Below are 22,235 nucleotides of genomic sequence, written 5' to 3'. Positions count from 1 at the left end.
ACACTTCCCTCCTGGCTGGAGGTAGTAAGTATGGCCAGGCCATCACAGCAGGATCCCAATCACCCTGTGGCAAGTCAGAGATAAGTGGCCTTCAAGGATAAGAGCACTTTCCTTTGGACACAGGTGAGTCAGTTACCTAAAGTCATACCATTCCAAAATAAAGCTAAAGAGTATCCTTCCCCATTTATGAATGTCTCCTTACTTCAAGTTTGTTATGTCAACACATTCATAGGCCATCATAAATTCATTATGTAGCACAGCCAATGTAAACCACTGAATCTCCATATGCTATGTGAGAAACTCGGCAGCATCCCAAACTAATCTGAAGCCAGCCCAAACAAACAAGATGGACACAATGTCCAGAGAGTAAAGGGTTTTTGAACGAAGGATAAGGGTTTTTTTGTTGTTGTTCTTGTTTGTTTTTTTAAAGATTTCATTTATTTATTTGAAAGACAGAGATCACAAGTAGGCAGAGAGGTAGGCAGAGAGAGAGGAGGAAGCAGGCTCCCCGCTGAGCAGACAGCCCAATGCGGGGCTCGATCCCAGGACCCTGGGACCATGACCTGAGCCGAAGGCAGAGGCTGTAACCCACTGAGCCACCCAGGCGCCCAAGAATAAGGTTTTTAAGACAGGTCGTTCAGATCCAGAGTGCCCAGCACAAGACAGAAGACACACTAAAAGTGAGGTTCAACCTTCCAGGTTTTTCCTCAAAAGAGGCAACACTTGCCTTCTTTGTCACCAAGGGTCTCCAAAGGAAGTAAGGTGCTTCTTAGAAAAGATGTAGCCCACATTCCAGCGGTCCACCATACCTCTAAATGTCTGGAAGTAAATCTAATCCATACCTTGAAATTTCTTTTTGATGGCATCCTTGGAGCTTGCATAGATCATTTTACTTTTCAGAGGAGCTAATTCTGGTGCCCTGCATAGAAAGATACCAAAAATGAAAACAATGTTTAGAGAAAGTACAATTACACTGTGTTAAACGTTTGCATCAGTGATGGGGAACGGTCCTCAGAATCTCCTGGGAGTTTTGCTGACTACACAATGTGTCTATTTCCGCCCCTCCCTGGACACTATCAAGGAGAGGCACACATGGAATGGCTCAGGTTGACTAAGGTGGAATAAAATCAGAGAACCACCAATTAAAGATCAGATTAATGGGGCCATTTTAAAAAAACACTGGATAACTGACTGTATTACTCAATTTGTTTTAAACTTTCCCTCATTTTTATCAATAAAGGCTCGAGTTCAGGCTAATAACAACCATCTTGCTTTTCAAAACTCTTTCTGGTTAGAAAAAAAGCTTCAGAAAATATAGAGGATAATCTGTAAATCAAGTATCTGCCACCCTGAATTAAGAAATACTAGAGGGGCGCCTGGGTGGCTCAGTGGGTTAAAGCCTCTGCCTTCGGCTCAGGTCATGATCCCAGGGTCCTGGGATCGAGTCCCGCATCTGGGGGTCTCTGCCATGCGGGGAGCCTGCTTCTTCCTCTCTCTCTGCCTGCCTCTCTGCCTACTTGTAATCTCGCTCTCTGTGTCAAATAAATAAATAAAATCTTTAAAAAAAAAAAAAAGAAAGAAAGAAATACTAGAGATTTTAGCATTTTTGCTTCAGATTATTTGTAATATATTCCATTTTAGAAAAGGAAGTAAAAGACTCCTTCTTAATCCTTCCCAGTCCCTTCATTTATGTCTATTCCAACACACAAATAGCAAATTCTGACCACAGGAGAGTACTTGCTTTCCATCTTAGACTAACAAAATAAAACATGTCACAAGGATTTTTTTTAAGCTTAGCAATTCAGCAACTGTGCTTTAACTGTCAATATTACTATTATCTTGTACTTAATAAAACCTTTAGTGTCTCCCTACTCCTGAATGAATCCTGGAAGCACAGCATATGCTTCATAACTTTCTTCACCAGCAATACTGAAAAATAAGAGACATACTAACAATGCACAGAAAAGCTGAATCCTATTCAAACTGCTTCTCCGTGAATTATTTCCCACTATGTCACCAAACTCCAGGCCTGCCTCCGCTCCACGCTATCTTGATACACTTCTACATGGAGTGTAGTTAAATACTTTTAAACACCTAATGCTTGCATTTAGCTGCTGTACTTCCAGACCATTCCAGTTATTAGCACTGAGGGATAGCGTGGACCTCACACTAGTTTACTCCTGCCACAGAGGGCAGTTTCTATTCTTAGAAACCAGGAACAGCAGTCTCTGTGTCTCTCAGATGCTTATTCCTCCCAACAAGGAATTTACAACAAGAGAGGCAGAACCATAACCACCACCTTAGGTCTGGGAATGGCTTGAGATGCAAAGTCAAGTGGGCACTTTCTTTATGCAAAATAGGTCAGGGACAGGAAAAAGCATTAGTTGTTCTGATTTTACTCTAACCAGATTTTTAAAACGCCTTAAGAGCCATTCCTGGGCCCTACACAGAGTCTGTTATGGGAAATTCCTATAAGGTTGTACATTTTCTTAAAACAACAGTGCAAAACAAAACACTGCATTAACAATGAATTCCTTTTTCTTCTTTCTACCTTTATTTGCCAAATGTTCTTTAATAATGATGTATTATTTTCACAGTAGGAAAAAAACAGGGGAAAAGTAGTGCAAATGAAGTAAACAGTCACCAATTCAGAAGCCTAAACCTTCAGCTGCGTTATCTACAACTCAGCTATTAATCTCAGAAGGGCAGAGGCTTCACCTGTGTTACAGCTGTTTTCCCAGGCTCTAACACAACACTTGGAATGTGGTAGAAATAAAAGTTCAAATCAGGAAGGGCTCCGTCTGAAGTCTCAACAGCTACTATCCTTATGTAGATAAGTTTGTGGCTCTCAGACTTGCAGAACAATAGGCTGCCCCCAACAAGCACCTGATCCCACGTTTATATTCTACACAGCATCTTGGTTTAATCAAGCTCAATAAAGGCTTGCTGAAATGTTACTGAGGTGTGATCTAGAGTTACATTCCTTTAAACCAGAATTCTTCTGATTTCCTAGCTCCATATCCCAAGCTGTTGGTGACCTACAGCAAAGAGCTAAGCCCCTCCTAGCCATGTCCTGGCTCGGCAGAAGTATCAAGAGTACCTTCACTCCCCCCAAATCAAAGGCTGTTACCACTCCCCCTTCCACTGGAAGCTAGAGAATTATTCTACGTAAGAATTCCATATCAAAGAAAGCAATATAATACAACTAAGTAAGAGACACGTGTGACTTTCGACTCAAGCTTAATCTCAAACTTACCTGAAAAGACCAGGATAACTAAATTAAGCAGGCTTTTAAGAAAAAAGGCCACATAAATCACCTTATAACACTTTTTCACTATTTAGAACAATGCTGTCCAGAAGGGCTTTCTGCAGTGATGGAAATGTTCTGTCTGTTCTACCCATAAGGTGGCCACTAGTCACAGGTGGCTACTGAGTGTTTGAAATGTGGCAAATGACTAAGAAAATGAATTTTTAAAATTTACTTGGTTTTAATTACTTTAAATTTAAATAGCCACCGTGTCTAGTGGCTACCCCCTACTGACCTAGTTAGAGTTGCAACGATAGTACCAACTTCCAAAATAGCAAACCACAGGGGCGTCTGGGTGGCTCAGTGGATCAGTCCTGCAACTCTTGGTTTGACTCAGGGTATGATCTCAGGATCACAAAATCAAGCCCTAGCGAGTCTCAGCTGGAGTCTGCTTGAGATTCTCTCCTGCTCCCTCTGACCCACCTTCTACTCACTCTCCCCTGCCTTTTAAATTAATTCATCCTTTAAAAAAAAAAAATGGGTAGCAAACCACAGAGGAACAAGTAAAGGATGGGTGTTTTAAAAAGTGAAAGGCTGGTTCCTGGCAAGACATGTTGGAGAAGGATTTTGGTGGGGTAAACTTTCTTTTCAGGATTCTAGGAAGAATTTTTAGAGAAATGTTAACTTATAACTGAGTTCAGAGAATGCATAAAATCTAGCTCCCGCCCCTATCCCCATCAAAAGAATCAACTACTAAAAGTCATATTCTTCAAGTATCCAAAGAGTAGTTAAAATTTACTTTTGATCCTACAAACATTAATGTAACTAAGACATTATGAAACCTTAATAAAAATTAAATGACAAATACTACAGATAGACTGACTGAAAATCCTTTTGGCCCTAGGAACTGGTTTCTTCAAGTGGTAACAGTAAGATTAACTCTGAGTTATACAGAGGCTCAATATTTCTGATGCTTACCACAGGAAAAACATCAATTCCTCTTTTCTAGATTCCTTGGTTTCAAAGCTTGCATCATACAAAGCATAGCGACAATCTTTTTCAGGAAGCATTCCCACAAAATGCTTGAAAGGATCGGTTATGGTTACACCAACATCTCCAACCAAGATCTCTTTCCCTTCTTCTACAATGATGCACTTTTTGTCTGCACTGAGACAAAAAATGACAGCCTTCTTTCTTTTCTTGATTTCTTCTGGTGTGGAGCACTTCCGAACTTTCATGTCATAAAAAATGCGACATACTTCATCTGCAACTTGCACTCCGGAGGCCTATAACAAGGGGAAAAAGTCAGAAGGAGGCTTTTAACTTTTATTGTGCCAAATATAAAAACACCATGTAACTTTTCCTTATAGACTGGCATACACTTCAAATTTTTAAGGTATATTCACCATCCAACAGAAAAACAAAATCTAAGCTGCAATTGTTAGTTTCAGTCATTAAACATTAAAAAGATTATATATCTAAAGTATTCATCACTACTGCCTAGGTGTAAGGGAAGACTGAGCTACAGCAGCCCCTCCTACCCTAAATTTTGGGAAAAGGTGCTTCCTAAGATATGCTAGATTCAACTGCTTTTAAAAGGGTTGCTCAGAACCCTAACTGGGAGCAGTCATCTCTCCAACTGGGGTATTAATAATACCCAAAATTCTTTTCATAATGCATAGCAGATGGACAGAGTGGCTGCACTGAGAAAATTCCATTCTGCCAGCATGTCTTTCTCTAATTAAAGAATTAAAAGGTCTTTGTTCTATATACATTTCAAAATTATGTGATTAATATTTAATAACACATTAATCATATGCCTTTAAAATTTCACTTACAAAATCTCCAAGTTTAAATTAAATCACTAGATTTTAATTGTTTCAACCACAAAAAAGACATGATAATTATGTGACATGATGGAGGTATTAGTGTAATCATCAGACTGTGGTATGTAAATGTATCACATCAACACCTTGTACATCTTCAGCTCACACAATGTTATTTGTCTATTATATCTCAATTTAAAAAAAGGATAAGAAAACATTTATTGCTGTAGAAAGAAAATAATTTAGGATCATACTGACCAGAAAAATAAACCTCTTACCATGTTATACTTGCTATTCTGAAACGTGACAGCAAAAGGTCTCAACCTGAGTTTTTAATATTTCATCTTCTTTGAGGTGTGTTCTATTTGCATTAACTCTATAAAGCCGTAATTTTTGATGCCTCATCAACTACTTTGGTTTGCATGTTAGCTTTTCTAAAGGAAGAACTATAAACTTCATAAATTTAAATACTAAACAATGCAAAAAATATTAATGACACCCAAAATTAATGCCAAGTAATTTGATTAATAAAACTACATATAAGATGAAAGGACAAAAGCACCTGGATGGCTTAGAAGTGTCCAACTCTTGGTTTCCACTCAGGTCATGATCTCAGGGTTGTGGGATAGAGCTCCGTGTCATGCTCCACACTCAGCGGGGTGTCTCCTTGAGATTCTCTCTCTCCCCCTCTCCCCACACCCTGCCCTTTCTAAAATAATACTCTTTCTTTAAAAAAGAGGAAAGGACAGCCCACATATAAGGAGAAAATATTTGCAAATTGTATTTCCAATAAAAACTTGTATCCAGAATAAAGATCCCTTACAACTCAAAAATAAAAAAAGATAACCCAAATTTAAAATGGGTAAGGGGTCTGAATAGACATTTCCCCAAAAAAGTATAAAAATGGTCAGTAAGCACTTGGGAAAAGTGCTCAACATCATCAGCCATTAGGGAAATAACATGTCAAAATCACAAGGATCTACTACTTTAAACCCACTAGGATGACTGTAACAACAAAGACAGCAGTAACCTATGTTGGTAAGACTGTTGAGACACTGGAACTCTTCTACACTGCTGACAGAATTGTGAAACAGTGTGGCTACTTCAGGAAAGCATTTGGTAGTTTTTCAAAAAGCTAAACACAGAATTAATACCTATTAATGCCATTCCTAGGTATATACAGAAGAGAAATGAAAACATGTCCATATAAAAACTTGTACACGGGGCGCCTGGGTGGCTCAGTGGGTTAAAGCCTCTGCCTTCAGCTCAGGTCGTGATCCCAGGGTCCTGGGATCGAGCCCCACATCAGGCTCTCTGCTTGGCAGGGAGCCTGCTTACCTTCCTCTCTCTGCCTGCCTCTCTGCCTACTTGTGGTCTCTGTCTGTCAAATAAATAAATAAAATATTTAAAAAAAAAAAACAAGGGGCGCCTGGGTGGCTCAGTGCGTTAAGCCGCTGCCTTCGGCTCAGGTCATGATCTCAGAGTCCTGGGATCGAGTCCCGCATCGGGCTCTCTGCTCAGCAGAGAGCCTGCTTCTCTCTCTCCCTCTCTCTCTGCCTCTCTGTCTACTGTGATCTCTCTCTGTCAAATAAATAAATAAAATATAAAAAAAAACAAAAAAAAACTTGTACACAAATGTTCAGAGCAGCATGATTGATAGCAGCTAAAAAGCAGAAGAATGAATGTTTATCAACTGAATGAATGGATAAACAAAATGTGATGCCATGCTATACACTGGAATATTATTCAACCATTAAAAAGTAAGGTAGTGTTAAAGGCTATAACATAAACCGTGAAAATCATTATGCAAAGTGAAAGAAGCCAGACATAAAAGGCCACATATTACATGATTCTATTTCTATGAAATGTTCAAAATAGGCAAACCCATGTTCAGAAAGGAAGGAAGCAGATCACTGGTTTTTAGGAACTTAAGAGGGAAAAAGGAATGGGGAGTGACCACTAATGGGCATGGGGTTTTCTTTATGGTATGATGAATGCTCTGGGATTTGACAGTGGTGATGAATCCACAACTCTGAATACACTGAAAACCACTGAATCATACTTTATGATATGTGAATTATAGCTTAGTAAAGCTGTTACTTAAAAATACACATAAGAACTCTGGCAGTTAAAATATACTAAGATCCTAGCATTTACTTAATATTGGGGTAAGCTCTAATATACTTCAATTCTATCAAATCTAGTCCACACCTAATCATAATCTATTTCAATCCTATCTAATCTAATCCACACTTTGTTTATAAACATTCATGTGGTAGTAGACATAGAAAATCAAGAGTAGAAAACTACCACAAAACCAATCCTATCTTATCACTTTCCTAATTTCTGTAAATCACAACTGACTAACCCATATTTAAAAGCATGAAGGAAACAATGGAAGCCTTATTAAGCCAACCAATCATCTGAATGTATCTGTCAATATCTAAATGAATTAACTCAAACAGCACTTTAAATTCTGATTGGAAATAAAACATACTAACCATGTACCAGCGTGGAAACAGAAAGTAAATAGCTATTCTGCAATTATTATGCAACTAATGTCAGCCAAATCTAGCTATAACCTACAGGAATCTTAAAAGCCTCAGTTAGGAGAAATCTGAGCTTTTCTCTACCGGAAAGGATGTTTGTAAAAGTTTCTGATGAGAGGAGTACTATAGACACTTATGCTTGAGGAAATTAACCCTGAAGACTGTGAAGGAAAAACTGGCAAACACACTGAAAACAGAAAGACCACCTCTGAGGCAATTATAAATATCCAGATGATGTAAACTTTAAAGACAGCTAGGTGAAGATGACCAGTTAGCAATTGGAAATGCGAACTCGGGTCTTACTGATACTTCGGACTATAATCAATATCCTAGAGATACCAATACAAAGTAGCAAAAGAGTAACAAGTCAAGGGGACTATGAAGAAATGATCAGAAAACTAAAAAGTAAGAAGGGACAAAACAGCATCCTAGAAGCCAGGGAGGCATCCTGGGGGGAGGGGTGGGAGGGTCATCAACACCAATGCCTGCAAAGTCTGAGAATGACTGCAACAGACCACCAGGTTTGGCAACTGAGTCTCTATGCATTTCAGGAGATTGGAGGAATCAGTCAGAAGTCCAGGGTAATATGCTAAGGATTTACAGGGGTAAACCGAGGAGGTGAAGACAGAAAGCACAAGACAGTTAATGGCAAAGGGAAAAGGAAACAGACTGTATGCTAACTTTACAGAAATTATCTTATGACTGGGGAAATCTGACCATACTAAAAGTTTAAGAGTTTGAAGGAACAGGAGGAAAACCAAACCACTAAAGGAAAAAGAAAAAAAAAAAACACCTAATATTGAGTACTTAATGTTGTCAGACATTTCTAAATCACAAAAATTCTGAGATGGCTACTGTTATTATTTGCATCTTACAAATGGGGAAACTGAGGAACAGAAAGATTAAGTAACTTGGCCAGAGTCACATGGAAACCTATAGCAGAAGTGAGATCTGAACTCGGGCAATTTGGCTCCAGAGGATACTCTTAACCACTTAAAATTAAGAGACAGAACTCTAAAGAGACTGATGAGATCCAGGGTACAGATGAGGGAATGTCTTAGAAAAGAATATACAAATAGCCCTTGATTTTCAAAAGTTCGAGTTACACCAGTTTGCTTTTACGAAAGATCTGCATTTGTACCTGTTTTCACAGACCAAAGGAAATCTAAAGACTTTCACATTTACAAAAAAAAGGCAAAAAGCAATAATAGCATTGAGTGTTTATATGGAAGCAGTGCACACCTGGAGCAGTGAGTGACCCTGCCAAACTCCTTCCCCAGATCGACATTCAGCATCTCCACATGGAGCCACCATAGCTTTAAACTGTATCTGTCAGCATCTGCGCTACATCTCGATTTATTTTGTTCATCTGCAACCAAGATGTGTCCTAAAGGTACCGAAAGAGTCTAAGAAAGGTTATGTTTGGTTCTGGGAATGATAAAAATTTTTCCACATAAATTAATGGTAATTGCTACACCATTCAGGCTTATGAAAGGTTTCACAGGCTCACTCTACTTTTGGATGGTGGGAAAAACCTACACCCTTCTCTCCTCTAAAATAGTAAAAGGGAGGGTAATAGCTTCAAGAAGGAAAATACACATTGCTAAAAACTGTACTTGAAAACCTCTATATATTCTCTGTGAAGTATAAACCAGGAGAAGTAGAGGAGTTTGAGGGCAAATCAGGTAAAGATTCAGAATAGCGGGGGCGCCTGGGTGGCTCAGTGGGTTAAGGCCTCTGCCTTCGGCTCGGGTCATGATCCCAGGGTCCTGGGATCGAGCCCCGATTCGGGCTCTATGTTTGGCAGGGAGCCTGCTTCCTCCTCTCTCTGCTTGCCTCTCTGCCTACTTGTGATCTCTGTCTGTCAAATAAATAAAATCTTTAAAACAAAATAAAAATAAATAAATAAATAAATAAAAAGATTTAGAATAGCTGTTATGGGGAGTTGCCAAGGGAATCACCTAAGAACAAGCAAAGGGGCTCTGAGGACATCTAAAGGTTCAGCTGAGGTCAGGAAGAGTGGCGGGAGTACAATCTGGCAGTGCACAGATGTTGATGGCAGTTAGGTGGAAATGGAAAGGAAGGACCCTGCATTCTCCCTAGGAGGCTTTATCCATGCTTAAGTTTTCATGTGTCTAATACAAATGACTTGCACATTGTTCAGATTTCTGCTTTTCTGAGCCCGAAGCTTTTATACCCAATTTCCTATCTAACATCTCCAGATGGATGTGTCAAAGAGATCTGATGCTCAGCATGTCCAAAGTCCCCTTCTAGCCAGTCTTCCTTTCTGGCTAGACTCCAAACCTAAGAGATAATATCCTCAATAGTTCCTTCTCCCTCACCTCACTTGGCTCTTTGACTTTTTGTATCTTTTTCCAAGACATTCAGCGCTCTCCATATCTGTCACCACTCTCTAGCCTAAGCCACCATTCTCTGTTATCCGAACTGCTACACTAAACCCCCAACTGGCTGCAGAGGAGAGAGATCAAGATTTGTGTACACCACATTGCCTCCTCTTCATGGCCACACAGGAAGACTACATTCCCCAGCCTTCCTTGCAAGTTCAGCTGGGGCCAGGGAGTTCTGCTCAGCACAGTGATACCAAGGACCTCCAGCCCTGACTCTTTAAAAGTGATCTTCAAGCTCTCTTCCCCTGACAAGAGGACCTTTGTGGACACAGTTTAAGACAGAAGAGAGCTGCTGACTCCCCTGTACTCTGCATGATAGACAGAAGTCTTTTCAGTGTTAAGCCACTGAGACATGGGGCTTAATATGTTACTACAGTTGTTCAAATATGACAGACTGCCCATGCCCACTGCTGATCCCCTCCACACTCCAATTCATCTTCAACACTGCAGCCAGAGATATGAAACACAAATCCAATATCCAGGTTCAAAATACCTCAATGGCTTTCCATTGATCTGAGGGTAAAAGCACTAATTCTTTAACATAGTCTAGTCCTACCCACCCTTCCAGCTTTATCTTATATTACACAACTCTGTATCTCACTACCCTGGCCTTCTCTTAGTAGTTCACACTGGCCATGCTGCCTCCCATCTTTACTCATACTGTACACCCTGCCTGGACGGCACTTCCCTACCCTTCTTTGCCTAATTCACTCTTCAGATCTCAGCTTAATTCTCACTTTGCAAAAAAGCTGTCTAGGTCAAACCCACTCTAACATGATTCCATGACACATGAATCTCTACCGCATAGCACTTACCAGTTTCAATGTTTTGGGGTTTTTTTATTATGTTTACTTTAATCCCAGTATAGTTAAGGTACAGTGTTATGTTAGCTTCAGGTATACAATGAGTGATTTAACAATTTTATACATTATCAGCACTCATCATGATAAATATACTCTTTTCAATTCCCATCACCTACTGCACCCATCCCCCCACCCCCCTCCCCTCACTTAGCATTATACTCTCTAGCTCCCTCTACATTGTTGCAGTTGGCAACATTTCATTCCTTTTTATGGCTGAATAATATTCCATTGTGTGTGCATAGTTGTGTGTGTGTGTGTGTGTATCACATCTTTATTCATCTATCGATGGATACTTAGGCTGCGTCCATAATTTGGCCATTATAAATAATGCTACAATAAACATGGAGGTACCTGTATTCCTTTGAATTAGTGCTTTTGTATTTTGGGGGTAAATACCCTCAGTTTTCTCTAAGATTATTTACTTAATGACTGCCTCCCCAAATAGGCTATAAATTCCTTAGGACTATGTCTGCTTTGTTCACTACTGCATTCCTCAGAGGAAATCAAAGACTTCCCAAGACCCCCTAGGAAGTTTAAGATAAAGACAGCAATATCTGGTAAAACTTTCATTATTCCCTGATAAACTCTAATGGAAGGGAGTTTAAAGAAGGCAGAGATTAAATGGGGGGTTGAGGAGGGATGTAGGCACTCAGGGAGGACTGACATGTAAGCTGATTTAAAGCACTCCAGAATAAGGGGACTAAAAGAGGGACGAAGCTAGTTCCTGATGAAGCAAACCTGGCACACACACTATGAGAGGAGGATAAAGGGAGGAGGAAACGGAGATGTGGACTGGCTTCAGGTGGAAGAAGCCACGAATGCTAGGCTGAGTATGGGGACCCTGGATATTTTTAAAAAGGAAAGACGACCAGCTAATAGGCTAATTCAGTAAGCAAAGCAAGACGTGATCAAGGCCTTCATCAGGGTAGCGGGAGCAGTTATGAGGAGGGCCGGATGCTGATACTGCAAAGGTACAAACAATGGTACTGAACAACAGCTGGCTGGGAAGGTAGAAAGAAAGGCATCAGAATAAAGTGTACAGTTTGGTGCTTAGGACTTCTCAAATGCTTACTTTCTCACATCTTTCCTTAGGGGAGCTTTAGAGGCTTTGATGTTAAAAAAGTATGGTCGGTCCTCTACCTCTAGTAGTGTTATAATACTAAATTCTGCCCATGAAAATAATGAAAACCCACCAGGTAAAGTGTATACTTTTAATACTGTTGTACATTATTCAACTGTAATAAATAAACATGCTTAAATTTGTTATACCTTGATTTACCTAGTATATTCTTGTAATAGCACTGATATGGAAGATGAAGCAACTAGCCCCTAGATTTCTGATAATGATTTTTATAAAGTAAAACTAAAACCATCAGAGCAGACAGGGAAAGCAAGGAATACCAGTCTCACACCCTGGCCCAACACTGTCTCAGGGCCCCTCCCTTCCTAACCTCTAATATAGCCCAGCACAGCAACAAGCTGAGAGCTCTTTTACCCTTGGTTCAGGAGATTGGGGAGGTGGAAGACTGGGGTAAAGATTAGCAGGAAGGAAAAATATGAAATAATCCTTACTAACATCTTGGAGGCCCAAAGGAGATAACTTGAAATTAAAGCCCTAGAATTATGAGAGCACCAGTTCCAAGCTTTCCCACTGACTAGCTGTGTTACCCTAGGCATGTCATTTAACATCCTATGAAGTATACGAGTAACTTCCAACTAATTTATTGAGGGGGCTGCACTAGGTCAGTTATCAAACTTTAGAGTACACAGAAATCTCCTGGGAATTTTGTTAAAATGCAGATTTTACAGATTCTGATTTAAAATATGGGGTGGAGACTGAAGTTTTGCATTTCCAATAGTAAGCTCCAGGTGAAGATCACTAAAATGTAGTTCTGGGGATGCCTGGGTGGCTCAGTTGGTTAAGCGGCTGCCTTCGGCTCACGTCATGATCCCAGGGTCCCAGGATTGAGCCCCACATCGGGCTCCCTGCTCAGCAGGAGCCTGCTTCTCCCTCTTCCTGCCTCTCCCCCTGCTTGTGTTCTGACAAATAAAATCTTTAAAATGTAGTTCAATAAATATAATAAAATTTTAGCTCATTGTTATTTTACCTTTTTGCCTACAGGCTTAATTTTTATAATGAAACAGTAGTGGTAACAGCACTTTATAAAAACAGGCCCCCCCCCAAAAAAAAACAAAAAAAAAAACAGGCCCAAAACATTTTTGTGCCATGGACCCCTGGTGAGGCCTATGGGTCCTTTCTCAAAAGCATGAAGCAAAATGTGTATCGTTATAAAAGAAGCCAATTATAGTGAATACAGTTCATTCAGGATGATGGTTAAGCACTCCTGTGTAAGTATTAATTTCAGGGGCACCTGGGTGGCTCAATCAGTTAGGCGGCTGCCTTTGGCTTGGGTCATGATCCGAGGTCCTGGGATGGAGCCGCATGGGGCTCCCTGCTCAGCGGGTAGCCTGCTGCTCCCCCTGCTTCTGCTCTCTCTCCCTCCCTCTCTGTCAAATAAATAAATAAAATGTTGGTTTTTTTAAATGTAATTATTTCAGGGGGTTTGTTACCACCAAGAGACATTATAGCAAATCTTAAAATACAAACAACTGTAACACTGATCTACAGAATCATCTGTGCTTTACACGGTACTTTTACCTAATAGAAAAGGTCTTCTCCCATCAATCTCACTTTTCAGTATTTCTCTAAAATGTTAGATTACTGAGATATTAACTGCTTAGCTGTGAAGGAATCAAAGTTTATTTTAAAAAGGAAAATCAAATTCAGTTTTGATTTTATGTTTATTTTTTTAAGTTATTAAGTTTAAATGCAAAGTTTTAAGAATAAAGACCATTAAAGGATACTCGGAACATCACACCAAAATTTGCTACACAGCTGGGGAGGAAAATCTGGAGAAAAGACTGCCCGCTACAAGAGCACTGTGAATACCTTACAAAGACACCCAATCCAAAGCTTCAGTTTCTGTGTGTTCTGTACCAGTGGCCACTGGAAAGTAACAGTCGCTCTTAAACTCCACCCCCCTTGTCAAAACAGTTGCTGTTAAATAATTACTTGACTCTATTACTTGACTCACCAACTACCAGTTTTTAACTCGTTCATGAAGTATAACAGATCTCAAACCTGAGTGTCCTCTGGCAGAGCTTTTGCAAAACACTGACTGACAGATGAAATGAGTACATCTGAGGCCCCACCTTAACACTCAAGATTCACTCAGTGTGCGCTTCTCTAAATAATGATACTCCTCACAAACAGAAGGGGAAGTAAACGCTACAGAGAATGTGTAACACTGGGTATTTTAATAATTGCAAACGACAGAACACACTTAAAACATCAATTCTCTCAACAATTCTAGCATAAGGGCTGTAATTTTTGGAAGGAGCATCAAGTTTTTCAGATTCAATTTTTTGTAAACAACTAAACCGGCCCCAAAACTAATGACTTACAGCAGTCCATCCTAAACCAGAATACCGTAAATGGTCTATTTCTACTATGAAATGAAGCAGTACAGCTGACTTTGCCAACTACACCTTACATAAACCTCACTGGAGGAAACAGGAATGAAAGTTAACTTCCTACTTCAGGAAAGTATTTTTTTTGTAACTTATTTTTTATTTTTCTAAGCTAAGAGAGTCTGAAATATCTGAAAGTAGGTTACTGCACAGTAGACAAATACAATTTAAAATTTATAAGCACCTGGCAGAAATCAGGCATTAGTTCCTTTCTCAACCTATCCAACTCTTAAATACCCAAGACAAGCATAATCAAAGGAGTTGGGGAGTTTAAAAATGGGTTCATGATTCTCCTTTATTTACACCATGTCTTGAACAATAGCCAAAAGAAACCAAAATGACAGACTATAAAACATTTGGGCTTCTCGCTACTACAACTGATGCTTCTGAGCAAGAACACTGAGACAAAAAATAAAAAGAGTGACAAGTGCTTCAAGACACATTTCCACACAGAAATGACCAGGTCCTCGCAGGTCCTATGTTATGATGGGGCAGCTGAATACATCCACCCATCTCCCTACCAAAACTCCACTGAAGCACAAAAAGGGGATTTAAAAAAAAACAAAACAAAAAACAAAAAAACCCATAAACCCACAAGGACAAAAAAACACAAGAAATAAATTAGTTCAAACTAGGAAGAATGAGTGCAATTTGTCTGAGACACACATAGGCCCCTAGATCCCTTCTTGAGTTCCACCGTGCTACCAATCTGTGGAATTCTGGAATTTATTCTCTGAAGAGTTCAGGTAAACAACAGGATTTTCTAGCTTAGTCATCATACTGAAAGCAGGAAAAAAGGGTCCCTACATAAATGAATGCTAAGACACTCTCTCCACCACCACTGCCTTGAAGGCTAAATGATTTACAAAATCCTTAGTCCCTTTGTTTGAGAGACCCATGCTGTCTAACAGAAATTTCTGTGATGATCCAAATGTTCTGTATCTAAACTTTCCAGTATGGTAACCACTACCACACATGGCTGTTGAGCCCATGAAATGAGGCTAATGCAACTGAGCAACTAAATTTTTATCCTTATTTTAAGTAATTTAACATAAAAATAACATAAAATTAACTCTTAATAGTATATTTTAGGTAAACAAATTTATAGGACATATTACATAGTTTTCTGCCTTGGAAAAACAGTATATCATTTAGCTTTATGGATGACTCATGCCATCAGGAACCTTAGTTGTTATTCTCTTTAGTGACAGGGCAAGGATTTCAATTCTAGTTTACCAATAATTATGGTTGCCTATTTCTGGGGGCAAGGAAGCAACCCGGAAGGTAAATATACATAAGATGCTGTGTTTGTTTGCTGGAATATTCTGAGTATTGACCTGGAAAAGTCAAAACAACCAAAATGAAGAACAGTCATAGAACTTCAGACAACAAGTCCTGACTTAAGCAAATATTTTAAGTCATACAGATGGCATACCAAAAATTTTTTTACTTTTTTAAAGATTTTACTTATTTGGGGGGAGCACCTGGGTGGCTCAGTCAGTTAATAGACTGCCTTCAGCTCAGATCAGAATCCCAGGGTTCTGGGATCGAGCCTCACATTGGGCTCTCTGCTCAGCAGGAGCCTGCTTCTCTCTCCCTGCTGCTCCCGCCGCTTGTATTCTCTCCCTATCTCTGTCAAGTAAATAAATAAAACCTTAAAAAAAAAAAAGATTTTACTTATTTTTGGGACACCTGGGTGGCTCAGTCAGTTAAGCGTCAACGTCACATCCCAGGGGCCTGCATTGGGCTCCTGCTTCTTCCTCTGCCTACCACTCCCCCTGCTTGTGTGGTCTTTCTCGCTCTGACAAGTAAGTAAATAAAATCTTTAAAAAAAATTTTTTTATTTATTTTTGAGGGAGAGAAGCAGACTCCACACTGGGTGCAAAGTCCGATGCGGGCTGATCCCATGACCCCAAGATTATGATCTGAGATGAAATCAAGAGTCATACACTCAAATGACTGAGCCACCCAGCTGCCCCCCAAAAGTTCTTTTCCTTCTTGAGGAAAAAAATGCTAGATACTGGGGAAGATATGAAATAATGAGTTTACAGTACAAAGTTTATATAATAACAATCAGGATAACTTCATCTTATGTAATATTACAAATGATCATTCCAGATGAATTTTATAATTAATTGGGAATACATGTTTTAAATAAGCTGATAAAGTCAGATATGTAATTTTTTTTTCAATTTGTTGTGTTTCTCATAAACAGAATTTGGAACATTTAATCTTAGAAGACTTTTTAACCAGTGGAGAAAGCACAGTGAATCTATCTTACTCAAATCTTGTAACATGAACAAGTTAGCTAACTTCTTTAAACCTCGGTCTCATCTGTAAAATGTGAATTTTGATCATCCTAACTCAAGAAGACTGATAACACAAATAAATCACCTAAAGACAGTGCCTGTCAATGGTATCATTCAGTGATTCATATTATTATGAAACAGAAAACCTGGTTAGAGGTTTTTCTGCTCCCTCTAATTACTAATGTGGCTGATTGTTAATGAAGCCTTTGAGTGATAGAAGGCTATGAATAAAAGAAATACAGACAGCTTAAAACTTATATTTGAAATAGTAATTTCTATCTGTTCCCTGATAGCCAGAAATATGAATTAAAAAGCCAAAATGACATTTGATGTACCTCTCTTCTTTTGTTCCGTAACCACAGAATGGTAGCACAGCAAAGACATGCAAGAGCAAATGACTTAACACTCTTCTGTTAAGAAGTCAAAAGTCAGTTACATGACCACTTACCATTTTTCTAGGCACAACTACCACTTACACCTGTAAGTCAAAATCTACAGTGATGACAACTGGGGCCTGTGGGGTGAGTTAACAGGCTTTGTTCTAAAGTTTGTCCCTACCCTGTATACATCAGTCAAGCAAGCTCACAGCAAATCCTCAGTCCCTTGGTAAATTCGAAATGTCTGGTGCTGCTGAATACAGTTTTATAGATTATGCCTTGCTTAAGACTGCAAGATAGAGCTAAATTCAAGTTCATATTCCACTATCCAAGGGATGCGCCTGCAGGGCTTCGACTGTCCAAGGGAGGACCATCTCCTGTCTCCTGAGGCCACATCACCAGAGGAAGCATCATTCTGTAATTTGCACAAAGTCACTACATAAGCTATCAGAGATCCAGAAAATGTTTCACGTTAACTCTCTGCCTTAATACACTCATTACTGAAAACAATTTCCCAATTATAGAAGTCCTTCACTCACCTCATAGCAAAACACAATGTCCTTGAGATAGCCTAGGCAGACCAAATAGCATTCTATTAGCTACATATTAATTTTAGAGTTCCACTAAAACAATTATATGGTTACACTTTATTGGGAAAATAAAATCATTCGATAACCAGAAGTCTATGAAATATGACCCACACCCCCACCAGAAGAAAAAAAAAACCTTACAGAAAGTCATTTCAACAGTGAAAGTGGATTAGATACAATAATGCCCAGCTGCTAAAAACAATCCATCTCATTCAGATTGTATGCAATCTTACAGGCAATCCAAATCAGATTTGTTAACAGATCCCCAACCCCCACTCACCGCCCCCACCAACTGGGAAGCAGGGAGTCAGAAAGGGAGGGTAGGAATGGTGGGAACAACAAGTTTTGCAAGCCTGATAAAGAAAATAATATTCCCCCATTTCTCCGCTCCACAAAAAAAACTAGACAGAAGAATGGGAGGGGGGAAGCCAACGACAGTAAGCACACTGGCAAACAGTCTTACACTTTTACTATTTTCTTTTAAGCTTCAAATTTTCTTCAGGATAAAACCCATGCCATGTCAAGCCCTTTATGGACTATTTCCACAGCCTCTTTTCCACTTGTCCTACTACATTCCCCTTAATACCAGCCACGTACAACTCTTTGTGATTCTCTGAAAACACCATGTTCTTTTGAGATGTTTTACTGTCCTCTTCACCTGCTTAAGTCCTTCAGGACCTCAGTTTAGGCATCATCATCTCCTCTGGGAAGGCAGCTCTCACCTGGTCCCTCAATCACCACCTCAAGTACATCCTTCTATGTACTTACACAGACTATAATTGCTTCTACCACAGTATTCTCTACTACTGTAATTAACTATTGTTTGTGTGCCTCTCTCACTAGACTGTGCTCCTTAAATGCAAGAACTCAGTATCTTTTTTCCAACCCTATTTCAACCTCAGAACTATCATCTACTTTATCAATTTTGAAAAACAATTATTCCATAAAAATTTTTATGAAATGTACTATTACCTTTGAGATATTTTTTCTCATCCTTATAGTATAATTCTTCACTTTACACCAAGGAAAATCCTTCATTTCAAAACTTTAGTATTTTCAAGAAAAAATAAAGCAAAAAACTCTTCTAAGTAATTTTTATCACTCTCTGTTGGAGTATTTTGGTCCTGATGAGATTTGCTATTATTACTGTTTTCTTCCTGAAGACATAGAACTTTCATCCTCTGAAATACTGTTTGCATAAATGTATAACGTTTCTACTTCTTTAGACTCCTCATAACTGACTGACAAGAAAAAACTTGTAAAGATGGAAAATTTTTTATACTATCTGATTTCTAAGTGACAACTCACCGCCCATTATATCAAGGAAACATGAATGTTCTTGTGATAGGTAACACTGAAAGAACTGTCTGAGCTATAAATTAGCATATAATATTAAGTGTATAGCATAACAATTCGATACTTACGTATATTGTGAAATGATCACCACAATAACTCTAGGTAACATCCATCACCAGTTAGTTTTTTTCTTATGAGAACTTTTAAGATTTACTCTCTTAGCAACTTTCAAATATATAACAGCATTATTAATCATATCTACCAGGATATACATTGCATCCCCTGACTTCTTAATTTTATAACTGAAAGTTTGTTATCTTTAGACCACATTCAACCATTCCGACCATCTCTGGCAACAACAAATCTGTTCTCTGTACTACTCCATGAGGATCTTCATGAGGTAGTCCGTCCGGTCCCAACTAGCCAGGTCCAGATGCAGGATGGTGTGGGGCAAGGCACAGTCTTCATAGATGGGCACAGGGTGGGTGACCCCATCCCCAGAATCCATGACCATACCACTGCTGTGGCCAGAAGCATACAGAGAGAGCACAGCCTGTTCTCTGTATCTATGAGTTAAGGGCAGAGGGTGCTTTGTTTTAGGTTCTACATGTAAGTGAGACCATCCAGTATTTGTCTTTGTCTTATTTCACACAGCATAATGCCCTCAAGGTCCATCCATATTGTCAGAGATGAGAAAATCTTTTTATGGCACACACACACGCCACATTTTCTTATCCATCATCCATCCATGGACATTTGGGTTGTTTCCATGCCCTGGCCACTGGAAATAATGCTACAGTGAACATGACACACATTTATCTTTTTGAGTGTTTTTGTTTCCTCTGGATAAATACCCAGAAGTGGAGTTACTGATCATATGGTAGTTTTATTTTTAATTTTTTGAGCAACCTCCATATTGTTTTCAATAATAGCTGCACCAATTTACATCCCCACCAACAGTGCACAAGGGTTCCTCTTTCTCCACATCCTCACCAACACTTAGTTTCTTGTCTTTTTGATAATAGCCATTCAGTGCATATTTAGTCCATTCATTTACAACAATGAAGCCAAGAATATACAATGGGGAAAAGACAGTCTCCTCAATAAATGGTGTTTTAAAACTGAACAGCCAAATACAAAAGAATGAAATTGGACCACTGTCTTATACCATACACAGAAATTAACCCAAGATGGATTAAAGACTTGAATATTAAGACCTGGACCCATAGCTCCTCAACACAGGTCTTGGTGATGGCTTTGTTTTTTTGTTTTGTTTTTTTAATTTAACACCAAAAGGAAAGGCAATAAAAGCAAAAATAAACAAGCAGGATTACATCAAACTAAAAATGCTTCTACAGAGCAAAGGAGACTATCAACAAAATGAAAAAGTAAACTACCAAACAGGAGAAAATATTGGTAAATCATATATCTGATAAGGGGCTAAATATTCAAAACATATAAAGAATTTATACAACTCAAGAGCAGAAAAAGCAAACAATCCAATTTAAAAATGGGCAGAGGATCTAAAAAGACATTTTTCTAAAGACATACAGATGGCCAACAGATATATGAAAGCATTCAACATTAATCATCACAGAAACACAAACCAAGACCACAATGAGGTATCTCACCTTAACTCATTATCTTTACCAATTCCCTCTAACACATGTACAATCTCCCACCTACCCAGAATTGTAAAGCTGCTTAATAAATTTACTTAATCAGGGTGGCTCAGTGGGCTAAAGCCTCTGCCTTTGGCCCAGGTCATGATCCCAGGGCCCTGGGATCAAGCTCCGCATCGGGCTTGCTGCTCCACAAAGAGCCTCTCTCTCTGCCTGCCTCCCTGCCTACTTGTGATCTCTGTCTGTCAAATAAATGAATAAAATCTTTAATTAATTAATTAATTAATTTACTTAATCTATACAAGATCTCTACTTAGTATCGTTTCAACAGTCAAATAGGGATGTCTGGGTGGCTCAGTTGGTTAAGTATCTGCCTTCAGCTCAGGTCATGATCCCAGGGTCCCGGGATAGAACCCTGCATCAGGTTCCTTACTCAGTAGGGAGCCTGCTTCTCTCTCTCCCTCTGCCTGCTGCTCCCCCTGCTTGTGGCGTGCACGTGCTCTGTCAAATAAATAAATAATCTTTAAAAAAAAAAAAAGTCGCAAATATATTATTTTTTTAAAAAAAGTGCCTGATATATAAGTATCATTTAATTCCAGAATAAATGCTGGAGACCTTAATGCATACAACAATCAATATGCAAAGAATTTAACACTTAAGAAATCAATATCGTATAAAACATATGGACACATTTCCAAAGTTGTGCAATCCACACCCTTGTTAAGTAGCTGTTTAATTCCACAACTGAAAATACAACAGCACTATTTTTTTAAGTAGGCTCCACTCCCAGCACAGAGCCCAACACCAGGCCTGAACTCCCAACCCTGAGAGATCAAGACCCAAGCTGAGATCAAGAGTCTGAGAACAGACTGAGGCACCCAGGTGCCCCAGTGCCCTATGTAATAGTAAGATGTATCTATACCAAGGTGAAGAGAGAGACTGTTTCAAGCATTTATCAATACAGGAAAAGAAAAAAGAGCTCTACAGTATTCTGTCTCAGCCTTCATAGGAAAGGCTCAAGTGGGGAACAGAATACTGATCACAATAAAAAGGAACAAAATGCTGATGCACAAATGCTCTGGCTAAGTGAAAAGAAACTGGACTGCAAGTGTCTCATTAGGTAATTCCATTTATATGATATTCTTCAAAGGTGAAATTATAGGGACAAAAAACAGATCAGTGGTTGTTAGGGACAGGAAGGATTAACAAGAGCTTTTTAGAGTGAAGGAACGATTCTGTATTCTGATTGTCATGGTAGTTACACAACTGCATACATCCGCAAAAACTGCAGAACTCACACTAAACATGGTAAATCTTACTTCATGTAAATTACCCTGAATGGAAAAAGCTATACATTACTTCTAGTCTTTACTTCAACAACAATAAAAAAAAAATTCTACTTCCCTTTGAAAAAATCATTTTGAACACATAATTAGATAAACGCAAAAGGTTTCTCTTTGGTTTAACAATCCGGCTTCTCTCTGGATAATTAGCTAATATGTCAACGAACCTAAGAGAGGAAAGAGAGTTGATGTGGTTGGTTAACCTACTTTTGTTCCATGGTTACACTCCATTTCCTAGTCCTATCAACTCCTCCCTAAATATGTATTTCAGATC

General features: G+C 39.0%; 1 protein-coding gene across 2 annotated transcripts in view; it reads right to left on the bottom strand.

Moving 5' to 3' along the window:
- The window catches only part of DSTN (destrin, actin depolymerizing factor), a 39,983-nt gene that overhangs the window by 2,933 nt on the left and 14,815 nt on the right, over positions 1–22,235 (bottom strand). For both annotated transcript variants that reach the window (XM_080814496.1, XM_080814497.1), the window contains exons 2-3: positions 4,226–4,533; positions 843–919 (exon numbers count right to left, since the gene is read on the bottom strand). In XM_080814496.1, coding sequence (XP_080670622.1) covers positions 843–919; positions 4,226–4,533 — 385 coding nt within the window. The remainder of the gene's footprint in view (positions 1–842; positions 920–4,225; positions 4,534–22,235) is intronic.

Source organism: Martes martes, assembly GCF_963455335.1.
Source record: "Martes martes genome assembly, chromosome: 9".
Lineage (NCBI taxonomy): Eukaryota > Metazoa > Chordata > Mammalia > Carnivora > Mustelidae > Martes > Martes martes.
Note: the sequence above shows the minus strand (reverse complement) of the source record. Positions and strands in the feature narration are given on the sequence as shown.